At 39.9% G+C, this 15526-nt stretch overlaps 1 protein-coding gene across 1 annotated transcript in view; it reads left to right on the plus strand.

Moving 5' to 3' along the window:
• Positions 1-12824, plus strand: part of skib (SKI proto-oncogene b) — a 38448-nt gene extending 25624 nt beyond the window's left edge. Inside the window, exons 2-7 of the mRNA XM_042508276.2 lie at positions 8497-8610; positions 8829-8932; positions 9038-9282; positions 9988-10262; positions 10373-10603; positions 10721-12824. Coding sequence (XP_042364210.1) covers positions 8497-8610; positions 8829-8932; positions 9038-9282; positions 9988-10262; positions 10373-10603; positions 10721-10939 — 1188 coding nt within the window. The 3' untranslated portion in view covers positions 10940-12824. The remainder of the gene's footprint in view (positions 1-8496; positions 8611-8828; positions 8933-9037; positions 9283-9987; positions 10263-10372; positions 10604-10720) is intronic.
• The last annotated feature ends 2702 nt before the right edge of the window (positions 12825-15526 follow it).

Raw genomic sequence — 15526 nt, forward strand, 5'->3', positions numbered from 1 at the left:
TTCTCTTTGTTTGCTCTCACCAGCGAGTTGATCTTTTCAGGGAATTCGCTTCAATCAAGGAACAGGTTTTTTTTTGTGACACAGAAAGTAGAAATGAAACGTGTCATCAAAGGATTAAAGAGAGTTTAGCGTGTCTTATAATTTGAATTCACAGTTGGATGTGTTGCACGATTGCATTGAGTGAAGTGAAGCAAACACAAAATATTTAATGTACAGTGTGTCTTCACTGCAGAAGTTTTATACAATGTAATGTTATTGAATACAAGTATATTATACATCATTTCTATATTTTAGATGGTAAATAAATCAACTTGTATTAAACGCATTGAAAAAAGATATTATACTCCGGCAGATTTTTCACTTATTTTAGAATTATGCAAAGCATATTTGCGTCACATTACTTGTGCTAATACAGCCTCTGGAGTGTTTTTGGAGAGTATTTTGCAGCTGGCTAATATTCACCCATAACAGCTATGCTAAGAATTGTGCTAACTGATCTGGGAAGGTGGCTTACGTGTGAAGTAGCATGATAGCTTAAAAAGTGTGATGTGAACACAGATAACACGGATGCTCTGTGCACAATCAAGACTGCAACACTCTTTACGGTTCATACTTTCATGGCAGCATATTAGCACTTTAATTCTTTGGTTGTTTACTTTCCACAATAAAGACCAACTTTAATTACTCAGAGCTTTTTGCTAAGAAGCAACTCAAAATGCACAATTCAAAAATTTATATTTTCAGAACTTACCGTGTATGGTCCGGCGCCCCACAGACAGCAACACTAAGTTTGTCCTTCATTTTATGTTCTCGGTAATGTCAGGAGAGTCTCAACATTTTAACGCTCATCTGCTTTTGCGTCACAGCATCATGCAGATTTCTTGCGCAAATTGAAAATGTTCAAGTTGTGCAATTTCACATATCCGTATCCTTTATGTTGCGTCATCTGCATCATTTCCCTCAACCGATGCAAATTGGCATTTTTTCGCATCTGTGCATTGACTTTTTATATAATTTTGAACATCATTAAAGTTAGCTGTGTAGTCTAACCAGGCACATTTACTCAGGAACTGTACTTAAAGTAGCGCTTTAAGTACTGGTACTTGAGTAAAACAAATCTGATGCACTTAATATATCTACAGGACTGTAATTAAAATAGTGGAATACTGTAGTTTTTACTTTGCTACATTTATTTGACAGCTAGAGTCACTAGTTTCTACACAAAATCAGATTTTACTTGTGAATTAGATGATGAGCTTGTGTTGTATTTCTACATATTAAGTACTCAACGGTGTACATAATACAGATGATAAGAGCTGCACCTCAGCCAAATACAACAACAAAATGCTAATTTCACATTAATGCAATAATAATATAAAGATAAAATAGTATAACACTTATGAAGACCATTGACCTGAATTGAGCACTTCTAGTATGATACTTTTTTTTTTTTTTTTTACATTTTGCTGCTTTTCAGTCACTTAAAGTAAAGGAACTGAATACTTCTTCCAGGTCAGCTTAAATAACTCAATTATTGACAAAAGAAATGCAATAAAGAGGAGATTTTCTCAATGTTAAGGCCAAGTCAAGCCAGGTATATTTATACAGCTCAAAATTACAAATTTGCCTCAAAGGGCTACACAGTCTACACAACAGAGGTAACTCTATATCCTTAGGCCGACATTATTTTCTTATGGAAAATCTAAAAAAAAAAAAAAAATGACCTGGAACAAAAACAGAGAAAAACCTCAGGACGACTAACAGAGATGGGACCCTTCTTCAAGGACAGACATGCATGCAGTGGATGTATATAAAGAGTAGACAGAAATGGCAGTAGTTAAATGGCAAACATATGAAGAGTGTTCCTCTGGGGTCTCTAGATCTTTTGTAGTATTAATTTTCCGCACGCAGCTCACTTCATGAATGTTTGACACACGCACAACTCTTCTACAGCTCTCTGTTCCTCTGCCTTTAAGCTACACTGTGTCAAGCTGTGCGGACCAGATGAGATATTTTCCACCTTTTGGAGCAGCAGCTCGTCCTGTGTCCGCCTCAGACCTCATCAAGTCTCAATCCCAAAGACAATTAGGACAATCCAATAAGCTTTGCTGTAATGCCGACCTTATGCCAAGCCCTGCAGCTCTCTTTGTGTGTCCCTACTGTCATGGCTCAGTTCAGCTACATAAACAAACTGGACACAATGGAGACAGAAGAAATTGATAAATTAAGCTAAGATTTAGCGAGGGGAAATGGGAGCTTGTGCTCTATCTGTGTGGAGTACGGATGAAGTTTCAGGGATATTCTGGGCAGACACCAATAATTTTCCCCCAGCTGTTACAGAGTGACCACAGGGCTTTATATAAATCAAGAGACTGTCGTACAATTTATGCAGCGAGAGTTGAATAGAGAGCTCGAGGCATCCCTGTGAACATCCGCACCAAACTACAGGGATCAGATTACTCAAACTAGTATTCTCTCACTTCCAACTAAGGCTGTTACCCGAGCGAGCCGTGCCAGTTGGTGTGCCCTTGAGTGAGACAGCGCCCCACTAAGCACATGTCGATCTCGGGATTACATTCAGGGGTTTAGGAGGGGAAAAGAGGCCGTAATCTGAAACTGTTGTGTCTTGTTGCTGTGCACTTTTCTTAATGCCATGCTATCATGCAGCATGCGTCGGTATTGTATGACTGTTGCCTGAGGAAGTTCAGCTGGGGAAACTATTTTGGTCTCACCAGATGAGTGCTGCCCCATGTTTGTTTCTTGATAATTTCATTTGAGTTTTTTTAGTGCCACAACAGATGCCAGAGGTTTTGGTTTAGCCTGCTGAAATAAGACCTGTCAACATGTAGTTATTAGAGGAAGAGCTCAACATTTTGGAAATAGACTGATTTGCTTTCTTGCTTATAGTTAGATGAGAAACTTGGCACCACTCTCAGATCTTTGCAATCCATATGAAGCTACAGCCACCTAACTTAGCTCAGCATACAGACTGAAAACGGGGAAACAGCCAGCCTGGCTCTGTGCAGAGCAAAGTCTGACTACCAGCGCCTCCAAAGCTCACCAAGTGACATGTTGAGTCTTGTGCAGGTGGTCCTGTTCAGGTTTGCTGTTTCCCTTCACTTTCAGTTTTTTGTTGTAGTCTCATATTTACTGTACAGCCAAAAGTGATATCAATCTTCTGAAAAAAAGTGTGTTAAGGAAAGAAAAAGCAGCCAGAGGATTGAGTGAGATCTCCTATGTTGATTGGTCTTTTTCTCATTTGTCTCTGATGGCAATTAAAACTACTTTTGCCCAAAGAATTTTTTTCTAATAAAAGTATTTTGACACATTTTCTGCAAAGAACAGGTTAAGTACACTTGACCCCAAAGTTAATTTTTTGATTAGACTGAACACTGCGTATCATACCCAGGCTCGGTTTGTTGATCCATACGCAAGTCCACTAAAAAACGTGGTCTTGAGTGCAGTTCAGTTTGCGTCAATCAGTTATATCAAAACACGGGCATGCATAACATTTGATTTTTTTTGCGTATATCAGATATGCGGATATAAGATAACTCATTTTGCCAATACTGATGTTGATATATCCACTTATCTCCTAATCTCCTAAATTTAGTGATCATGAAGTCTCTTTTGAAATGAAATTAGCATCATATTGTGCATACTCTTATCATCATCGCCCACCAACAGATGGAGACGTAAAATACAATGCCTTTGAGTGTATGTAATATTCTTCCATTGTGCAAAATAAAAAAAGTACTTTTAAGGTTGATGTTTGGTACCTGTTCACTTTGTCAATAAAAAAATTGGTTTGTAACGACAGGAATCTGAATTTTGGTCTAACAATATTTGTAGCGATTAGAAGAACGGCAAACTTGTCATTTCATTTTATCCTCATATATGTCGGCAGAGGGCTAAACCAGAAGCTAGCCACTCATCTTGTGAACGTTTCCAATGGACTTGCTCTATGGGCCTAATAATGTGGTAGTTCTGGGTATTTTCACACATGGTATATTGAACTTTTCTAGTTTCTTGTGCCACTGAGAAACTTATGGGAATGAATTAGCCCCACCTCAAACCTTGTGTCCAGTTCTGTTTCTACAAATACAGATGCAGTCAGCAAATAGTGTTGAAAAGGGATTTCTCAGCACCGTCAGTCTCCCCCAAAATCTGTTTATGTGCACAGTACATGCAGTGTCATCGTCTGAACTGCATGACCATTGGTGATTCAGCAGGAAGGCAAGCGGGAGGGTCGTTCTCGACATTACTTCTAAGATATAAACAGTAGTAGGAATAAAGGTCCACTCCATTGTATGGGCTTGTCATCTTGTTATTGGCGCTTGTTTCATGTCATATACATGATGACGTAAGTGTACTCAAGTACGGAACAATAGTACTAATGTGAAAGCTTAGGGCTGGGGGACTGGAGAGGGTAATTGTACTCCAGCACAGTGTGAAGTAACCCTGGTTACTATAAAAATGCCTTAAATTTCATTTTTATTGCTTTGAGCACCCCAAATGAAACTAATTTTATACTGTGATGAAAAATATTTAAAACAAAACTGCCTGCATGGCTAGATGCCCTCAGAGGTTTGTGATAAAATATGCTTTTTTTGTAACATGAATAAACATGTTTTATCAACATGTTTTGTGGTGCTTGGTTGTGAAACAGGCGTTCAGCTAGTTCAGGTTCTCTATCTGGTTTAACTAATCCTGCATACCAACAACTGGCAGCTCTGGTCTGGTCCCAGCTGTACATTAGGGGTTCAATAAACAAATATCGTTGATTAGCTCCATGTTCAAGTGAAATAACAGTTCAATCCCCATCGCGCTCCAGTTAGCACAATATTGACAATTTATTCTTCAAGCAGGTCAAACGCTCTGCTCTTAGAATAGTCATTGATATGTTTGCGATGTGATGTGCTGAGTTTCCCTGCGATTATCTGCCATGCCAGCATGAAAATAGCTGGGGCTTATCCCTGTATTACCATGCTATTATACAGCGCTAATTAAAAAATAAAGCATGTCTACTCTTGCCCAGCTGCTATTAGACCCTGTTTAGCCCACAGGTTTGCTTTGAAACGCTCCCTCATTACAGCGCCTCAAAGAAATATCATACAATAGCGAGTTGAAAAGGGCAATGCTTGAATGGAGTCTTAAAGGAGAGGCTGTACTTGGCCTTCAAGTATACATTCCTTCAGCTCAGTGCTTCCTCTGTGGTCCCGCTCCCCTGGCCCACCCCCCTCCCACTCAAGACTCAGTTCCCACAGGGGACTCGGCCAAAGCAAACTCCTCAGAGGAAGTCTCCCTCTCTAACCAGCGAGAGAGGTAGAGTGAGAGAGGGATGTCCTATCATCTGGCTTAGTGGGGCCTGCTAGGCAGTGGGACGTGCGAGGAGGGTGTTATGACTCCGTGGCCATGCTATGTCTATGATGTGGTGGTGAGTTAAGCCCGTGCGGCTGCTCTCCTGTGAGGTCAGTGTCAGATTTAGCCAGCAGGTCCCTTGTGGTGTCTGGGAGTGTCTGTTTTCTGACTCTATTATGTCTAGCGCTCTCAGCCTTCCTGGAGCTGCAAACCTCAGGGTAGAAATAGTACCAGACAGGCAGACATCCTTTTGTCGGGAAAACAACAGTCATGTCAGTAATTACAGAGTCTGATTACACCAGGGCAGCAGTTCTTAGAAAACCACCGGCCTTGAGTCAGGCAGGCAGGTGAGGGGTCGAGTCACAGTTACAGAGCAGGATGCAGTCAGCAGGAGGTCTGGGTCTGAAGAATTAACACACAGTAGCAAAACCAAACAGTGTGTGTGTGTGTGTGTGTGTGTGTGTGCGTGTGTGTGTGAGAGAGAGAGAGAGAGAGAGAGAGTGTGAGAGAGAGAATGGGTGTGTTTGTGTGTGTATCGTGGTTACTGGTTAGACAGGTAGAGACATTTGTGAGTCAGGGAGACGCGAGGGGAGTGTCCAGACAAGCTAGTCATGTACATCTCATGAGGCAAAAACCAGTATGAAGAGGTAAAATAGACATAACAGGTGGTATAGTAAAGTTTGGTTTAAGTTGTGCATTAGTTGGTAAAATTTTACTTCAACTCCCCTTATGTGGCATTTATTATGTAAACATTTAATGAATAGTTTTTTTTATAATACAGTATGTAAAGACATATTTTATATGTATTATTACAACTGCATTTTACTATATTGTCATTCATTATCATATCATTATCTATACACCAGCCTCCTCCTGTGGGTGACCACAGGGGGAGTTATAGTTGTACATTATAGTGTGTTATAAACCATTTCTGAAAATGTTAATATGAATGCTAAAGAGGCAGTTTAAAGTGTTTCCACAGACTGTAAAAAAAACAGCCTAATAACATGACCACTGTGATGTTATCCAGTGGTTTATGCACTCCCATTTTGAAGCCTTGAGTTTGGCATTTTGGCTGGCGCCTTTTGTTTTGGAGCCTCTAGTGGCGATTAGAGAAACTGCAGTTTTTAGCACTCGTGCGTTGGCTTCATTTTTCAGCCCTGCGGGTTGCAGCTTATGCGTTACTGGTATATAAGTACTTTTATTTTTTTGAGTAATCATTAAGTCAAGTTAAATTAATTAATCATAGAACACACTGAAAAGTGCTGACAGAGAGAAAACACATATACAGTCAGATCAATACACAAAAATAACAATGAAAATGAGAAGTTATATATGAAAGTACAAATACTCAATAGGCATATTTCACAGAGAACTAGTGAAACATTAAAATATATTTTTTAAAATGTCATCATAATGGCTATAAAAAAGCTAATGAAAAGAGATGTCAGGTTTTTAAGATATCAATAAAGGAAGGAGATAACAATAATGAGGGGCAAAGTGTTTTTATCCATTAAGAGCAGTGATTGGTCAGCAGATGTGAAGGATCTGGAAGTAGCCATTTTATAGTTAATTCTATAAAATGCCAGTAAATTGTGAAAATGCTGATCACAGTTTCCCAGAGCCCCAGGCAATGTCTTAATACTGCTTGTGGGTTCACAAATCCTCACATTATCAGAGAAAATATGTTACTTTAGCTTGATAAACAATTAATGTGAAAGGTTATTTAAACTCCTGTAGATTTATAGACTTTTTTGCGAACATAACCACTCATTTTGTCTCAGCACTGCAGTCAACTTTGGCATCTGTAGCTCAGGCACACAGTGGCAGACCTGACTAACACCTCCACCCTTGAGCACACTGTACCAGACACACACACACACACTCTTACCAACACACTCATACCCTCCCACACACACATATAGCACGCCCGCAACCTCCCACTTCCCCACGCGTCGAGACACCCACTGATATAACTGTGTGCGCACACACACGCACAAGTGGCTGGCTTGGTGTAGGAAAGCCGTGAGACGTGATTCATTACCAGCCGGGCTTCTCGCTTAATGCTAAATGAGGTTTGTCATTAATTTCCATCTTGAGGTGATTACAGCGGAGCAGCGATTAAGGTTTCACAACTACACGCAACCCCGCAGGAGTGGGTTCCATTGAGGATTTTGAATGTAGACAGGGTAATCATTTGTCTTGAATCGCACACGCAGGCGAGGAGATGGGAGTGTTTGCCATTCCTGGAGGCAGAATGTCATAGTAGTGAGTAAGAGAGTAGCAGGCAGGTCTATGCTGGCCTCTGCGTCTGCCTAGGTAAACATATCCTCTGTCTGACAAGTGCAGACCTGAGGGGCTGAGATGGTTAGCTATCTCAACACATGGTCCTGCAGCTTGCCGCACACGCAGACATACAATATATACAATCAGGGGCTCTGGAGATTCTGTATTTTGTGGCACTTCTCAAGGCAGATGCTTCCTTTGCCCGGGTTATCTAAGCTTCCCCTCAAACATTTCATGCCCTCCCTGAACTCTCTCTGCACACTTCAACTCAATCGTCTGTCAGATCTGAGTGCAATTACTTTAATTTGTCTCCGTCTCTGTCTCCCTCTGTTTCTATATTGCAATATTTCTGTGGTTCGGGCAGTCGATCTGCTCCACCTGATGGCGCCTCTTCTGCCTGGCAGGGAGCAATGTAGCCCTACTGGCTGCCAGCCAGACCAGCTTGAGTGTCTGCTCAGCTCAAAGCCCTGCTCACACACACACACACACACACACACACACACACACACACACACACACACACACACAAACATGCAGACATGCCAAGCTCAAAGACTGAACGCTTACACAGACCCATCTTCTGTCCCCCTCGTCTCTCTGTGACTTCTTTTCTGTTTTGCCTGATTCTCTTCTTTTCTGCGACCTGCTGCTCTTTTACTGTGAGGCTGCAGAAAGGCACTTCATGTTTTGACAAATCTGTGAGCTACTTATGAATAATGCCGTTTACAGTCATACACTAGCATTTTTAGAAGTTGTGGGCTCCTGAAATATCCACTGTACTTCATGATGTAATATCTGCACTTTATCTCTGCAAGGATCGCGATGATTAAACGTTTATTCTCTCCTCAGTCTCCCAGCCCGGTGGCAGCCAAGAGGTCCAAATTTGACAAATTACAATCTCCATCAGCTGACAAAGACAGGAAACCTGACTGGCTACAATCGCTGTCCAAGTCTGCACACAAGGTTTGTATGCTGTTTGTGCATGTTGCTGGTGTGAAACCAGATTTGCCCTTAAGGTCAAAAGGGTCACGCAAAAGCTGTTGTCCTTATGAATCATCACATTATCACCTATGCATGACCTCTTGTCATCCGTCCTTGTTTAAATGAAGAGGGGCCTCTGAACGTGTTTGTCACAGCTGATTCGATGTTATAGTGGTAGTTTACTGAGTTTGTTGTTCCAGGATCTGAAACAGGCCCAACTGAAACAGAGGCCCTCCGCTTTCCGCCCCTGGTCTCCTAAAGCAGCAGAAAAAGAGAAACCAGCTACTCAGAATGAGTTGGAGAGGTGAGTCATCTCATGAAAGCTGTGATAGCTCCAGTTTTAAAGAGATAGTTGTTAAATCAAGCCTATAACAAATGTAACACATTAAATGGACTTGTATTGCCGCAGGTCATACTCAAAGAGTCACGAGACGTTGGCGGCTCCCAATCTGACACCAGCTCCCCTGGGCCCTCCAGTCCATCCCAAGGATAGCCACACTCCTGGCAGGGGACCTGCTGCCGTTTCCAGGCCGCCGCAGGAGCTGCACAATGGAGACACACATCATGCAACAAAAGCGGCTCCCTTCAGCAACGCCAACCAACCTGACGACATGGACACGGACGGAGAAATCGATGTGGATGATTGTGATGATCGTAAGTGTCACCCATCACCTTGAGTTTGGAGTCATTAAAAACAGAAAACTTGAAACACTACAAGAGTCAGTTTACATAAGACACAGATTGTACAGTTACAACTTGTATTACACAGTAAGCCCCACTGGACATGAGCCACAGCAGAGCTCGGTCAGAGTGATTCCTGTGCAACTGCACCACCTGGTGTTTAATGAAAGAAATACATGAAAAATAAAAGCAGATTTTGGCTGTTATGTAGTCGCAAAAACAAACAATAGCACACATTTTTTTCATTTAATTATAGCATAGATTAATACTTTGTGATGTTTTGCAACAGGAGCTGTAAGGTAGAAGTTTTGTAGTCATAGTCAGCTTGTACCTGGGGTGGTAATTCTGCAGTTTCCAGAAAGTATGTGGAAAGATTGTAGAGAGAATCAACCAGTTTGGGGGGAAAAAAAACAAACCAAAACAAAACAAAAAAAAAACCAAAATAAATTATTATTAAAGTTAATGAATAAATAATGATAGACTATTTATACAGCACCTTTTGACACAATATTACAAAGTGTTTTACAACTAGAATAATAAATCTAACAAAAAAACACCATGAGTTGCAATTAAGAGAGCATGAAAATGTGTTAGCAAGCGAGCAAAAGTTGAAACGATAAACACATCAGAATTCTTGCAATTGCTGTTTTAATAATGTTAAACCTCTTTCTCCCTCAGGTCCAGTGCTGGCTTCCTCCCTGGCTTCTCCTCCGTCAGCCTGCACCAGCGCCTCTCAGACCCTGACCCCTCAGTGTGTTCCTCGACCTCAGGAGGGACCCGGCTGGCTGCCGGGGACCATTTCCCCAGAGATGGACACCCTGAGACAGATGCTGTACGGAGGCACGGACACCAAAGAGTCCCGGGAAAAACTCCTGCAGGAGATCGTCAAGATGAGGGTGAAGCAGGAAGAAAAGCTGGCAGCTGCTTTACAAGCTAAACGCAGCCTCCAGCAGGTATCACATCATTTTCCTAAATGTGATGGAAATGACAGTAATGTCTGATTATTAGTATTTGAAACATGAAATGATTCCAATGTTGTTGCTTTTTTCATTTTTTTTTACAGGAATTGGAGTTTGTGAGGGTGGCAAAGAAAGGCCGTCTTCGTGAGGCCATTGAAGCCAAGCGAAACCTGCGGAAGGAGATTGAACGCCTTCGCGTGGATTGGGAGAGGAAGATGAGGGACGCGGAGGAGTCTTGTGGGCGGCTGAAGAGAGAGTTGGAGAGGGAGAAACAGCTGCGAGTTTGTGACAAAGGCTGCGAGGCTGAACGTCTCCGGGTCAAGTACTCCACTCAGGTAAGATGTCCGCAGCATGCCCTGAGTCACCACAACCACCAGTGTATGTTTTGTTTATTTGTTGTTTTTTCTGTGTTCGTTTATACTGACCGCTGTCTGTCGGGTTTTGTTGTGCAGATCGAAGAGTTGCATGTGCAGCTACAGCAGGCGGAAGCTGACCGTGAGCAGCTAAGACAAGAGCTCCAGCAGGAGAGAGAAGCCCGTCAGAACCTGGAGAGCGTTGTTAAAGACCTGCAAACCCAGCTGGCCCAGCAGGCCGACAGCAGCCCCCCCGGAGACTCCAAGTACGCAAACACAGATGCACACAGACAGACCACGCAACACAGTGGATCATAAAGTTGCACATTTAGAACTGGAGAAAGAGACTCACTAAAAAAGGAGCATGGTTCAGGACTTTGTTGCACCTCCTGTTTGGGAAAGGAAAACTCTGCAAAAGTTTTGTTGACGAAAAATCTGTCATATATAATATGATACGGCATAAATCAATATTATTATGACAATATATGAATTTTATGAAATGAACTGGAAAGTAGCATGATGTCTGAGCATGTTTGTAGAGTGAGATATTAAGAAAGACTTCTTCAGCGATGACCACATCTCTCCAGTGACGTCAGAGTTAAACACCTGACGCTGTCCAAGTATTTTATTTTGGTATAAGCTATTCTAAGATGTGCAAATATAGCCACATAACACTACTTGAATATGAAGGGAAGAAACATGTTGAGTGGATGATGAAACTCTTGGTGCCACAAAATATTGGTACTCAAAGGTGTCATTGCAGACCACTGGAAACAAGAGACACCAGTTTACCACTATTTACTTTTAATATCAGCTTGCTTTTTATAACTGTGTAGAGGATGTACTTTTTAAAAGATATTGCTTGTGCAGCACTGTTATTCCACAGGCAAGAAAAAAATGCATATACAAACATGTACGCATGTATACCAGCTTGTCTACCTTTTGTATTTTATAAACCTTAAGTATTGGAGGTTACGTGGGCTGCCTTCAGGTCCACCACTGTTTTATGCTTAGATATTTTATGGAAGTGTTACTTTTTAATATTATGATGCAACTTTATTTGTTGTTTGAACATTGTTTTCCAGTAATGTTTTTGCAACCAAACCAAGTGATAAATAGCAAATATTCTTGCCCACATTAGTGCAGATGAGTCTACAAGCGCCCTCTTAAAACAAAAGAAAAAAAGCCTTCAATAGCTGCCTGTTTTTGTTGAAATGCGGTACTTCTGATTTTCTAATGAGTATTGTAAAATAATTTATATGCTATAATAATTTTCTGCCTATCAACAGAAAGCATTCGTTTTTAGTCACTGGTTTTAGGGCTCTTAAATCAACAAATGCTGTTTATATGAACAACATTTCTACATATATACAAAATATGGATATATATTTTTTTACTTTAAGAAAAGGAATTGCACTTTTTAAAGAAAAGAACCTTGCATTGTGCATTGTACTCCCTGTTACATTTTTCAAAACACGAGTTAACGTGAACTCTGAATTTAAACACACTTTCCCTCAGTATCCTCTGATGTAAATACAATGATATTGTAAATAAGATATTTGTTGGTATGTTTGCTCGCTCCAGACTTAAATTGATTATGAATATTATTTTTTGCTCTTACTTGAAACCAAAAAGAGACTATATTTGGATTTGCAAAACTGCAATTTCGATGATGCATCCCTGAGTATCAGTGCAATCACAGGGCATTGAGCAGAATGGATGGACCTGTTGGAGAACGAAACCTTCAGTGGTAATGAACCTATCAGTAGTTTTTTTAGGTTTAACACGCCAACAGGAAATTATAATTCCTCCCTTGATTTTGTTTATTTGAGAAGATCTTTATTATTTGATGAATTATAGAGTATATATTACACCACAGACCAAAAACTGAAAACTGGATTTGAAATCTCTGCACCTCCAGTTCCCTCGTCAGATAGAGTAGAAGCGACACCTTCTGTTGGTTTCATCCTTAGGTGCTCTCGTATATTTTAGACAAAAAAAAAAAACACTTATATGTCTTATCATTACTTATGATACCCTTGCTCAGTATTTGTTGGGTACAGTGTAATAGCAATATCCATTTTGTTAGCTGATGCTGTTGTAGTTTTGGTTTGGAAGTGGGGTTTCACTTGCCTCTTGTTTAAATGTTTTCTTTTCCTTCGGAAAACTTGTATAATACCCATTAAAATCTAAATCAATCCTACGGCGTATTTTTTTGAACTTATTCTTCACAATGAAAACAGTGTTTGAACATGTTTGTATCTGTGGATCATCTTTTTATTTGTATTTCTTGGGACAACAGTGTCAGCTAATGGATCCATGTTGATTTAGATCAGCGTTTCTAGACCTCTCCTCTAGTGCCACTTGTCTTGTCATGATTTAGATCTCCATGCTTATAGTATAGTATGTCATTCAAAAAAGCAAAGGAAATTCATAGTATAGCATGTTGACCAAATTTCAAATTTTGACATTTTTCGCAATACTATAGTAATGCCTTTTCTGTCATTTTTTTGACATGCCATATTATGGTGTTTTTGTCCCTTTTTGCAACTTTCTGTGCTGTGGTGTGTCTTTACAAGCTATTCTAGGCGGTTTCCAGTGGTTTTTGGGACGTCAAATTTTGACATTTTTTTCATACTATGGTATTTGTCCACATGCCTAGAATAGCCTGCCGAGACACACCACAGCATAGAAAGTTGCAAAAAAGGCAAAAAACACCGTAATTTGGGATGTCAAAAAATGACCTAGAATGCAAGGTTATAGTATAGCAAAATATGACGTCCCAAATACAGCTGAAAACAGTTGAAAACAACCTAAAGTAGCATGCTGAGACATGCCATAGCATAGAAAGTTGCAAAAACAGGAAAAAAAACAACAATAAAGCATGAGCCAAGATGCAAGGCTATAGTATGGCAAAAATGTCAAAATATGACCGTCCCAAAACTAACTGAAAATAGTTGAAAACCACTTTAAATAGTGTGACGATACGTGCCATAGCATAGAAAGTAGCAAAAAAGGCAAACAACACAATAATATAGCATGTCAAAAAAATTACCCAAGATGCAAGCCTACAGTATTGTGAAAATGTCACAATGTGACACCTCCCAAAAACAGCTAAGAACAGTTTAAAACCACATAAAATGGCGTGCCGAAACATGCCATAGCATAGAAAGTTGAAAAACAGCCAAAAACATCATAATATAGCATGTTGAAAAGTTGGCTGTTTAATATAGCATGTTGAAAAAACTTTTTTTGGCTGTTTTTGCAACTTTCTATGCTTTGGGGTGTCTCAGCACGCTATTTAAGGTGGTTTTCAACTGTTTTAAGCTGTTTTTGGGACGTGTCATATTTTGACATTTTTGCCATACTATAGCCTTGCATATTGGGTCATTTTGTCGACATGCTATATTGTTGTGTTTTTGGCTGTTTGTGCAACTTTCTATGCTATGGCGTGTCTCAGCACGCTATTTTAGGTGGTTTTCAACTGTTTTTAGCTGTTTTGAAATCTGTAATATTTTGACGTTTTTGCAATACTATAGCCTTGCATTTTGCGTCAACTTTTCAACATGCTATATTATGATGTTTTTGTCAGTTTTTGCAGCTTTCTGTGCTATGGCATGTCTCAGCATGCCATTTTAGGTGGTTTTAAACTGTTTTTAGCTGTGTTTGGGACGTGTCATATTTTGACATTTTTGCCATACTATAGCCTTGCATATTGGGTCATTTTGTCGACATGCTATATAATTGTGTTTTTGGCTGTTTGTGCAACTTTCTATGCTATGGCGTGTCTCAGCACGCTATTTTAGGTGGTTTTCAACTGTTTTTAGCTGTTTTGAAATCTGTAATATTTTGACATTTTTGCCATACTATAGCCTTGCATATTGGGTCATTTTGTCGACATGCGATATTGTTGTGTTTTTGGCTGTTTTTGCAACTTTTTATCGTATGGCGTGTCTCAGCACACCATTTAAGGTGGTTTTCAACTGTTTTTGGCTGTTTTGGAATGTGAAATATTTTGACATTTTTGCCATACTATAGCCTTGCATTTCACGTCAACTTTTCAACATGCTATATGATGATGTTTTTGCAACTTTCTATGCCATGGCGTGTCTTAGCATGCTATTTTAGGTTGTTCTGAACTGTTTTCAGCAGTTTTTTAGACGGCCTAACCTAACCCTAACCCTAACCCTAACCCTAACCCAAAAATGTCAAAAAATGGCATTTCCCAAAAACAGCTGAAAACTGCTAAAACATACATAAAAAAGCGTGCCGAAACACGCCATAGCATAGAATGATGCAAAAAAAGCAAAAAAAAACCAAGATATGGCATGTTGAAAAAATGACCAAAAAAGCAAGGCTATAGTAAGGCAAAAATGTCAAAAAATGGCATTTCCCAAAAACAGCTGAAAACTGCTAAAACGTACATAAAATAGCGTGCCAAAAAACGCCATAGCATAGAATGATGCAAAAAAAGCAAAAAACACCAAGATATGGCATGTTGAAAAAATGACCAAAAAAAGCAAGGCTATAGTAAGGCAAAAATGTCAAAAAATGGCATTTCCCAAAAACAGCTGAAAACTGCAAAAAACGTACATAAAATAGCGTACCGAGAAACGCCATGGTATAGAATGATGCAAAAAAAGCAACAAACACCAAGATATGGCATGTTGAAAAAATGACCAAAAAAGCAAGGCTATAGTAAGGCAAAAATGTCAAAAAATGGCATTTCCCAAAAACAGCTGAAAACTGCTAAAACGTACATTAAATAGCGTGCTGAAACACGCCATAGCATAGAATGATGCAAAAAAAGCAAAAACACCAAGATATGGCATGTTGAAAAATGACCAAAAAGCAAGGCTATAGTAAAGGCAAAAATGTCAAAAAATGGCATTTCCAAAAACAGCT

Source organism: Plectropomus leopardus, chromosome 2, assembly GCF_026936395.1.
Source record: "Plectropomus leopardus strain MGB_pleo_1.0 chromosome 2, ASM2693639v1, whole genome shotgun sequence".
NCBI classification, from domain to species: Eukaryota; Metazoa; Chordata; class Actinopteri; order Perciformes; family Serranidae; genus Plectropomus; species Plectropomus leopardus.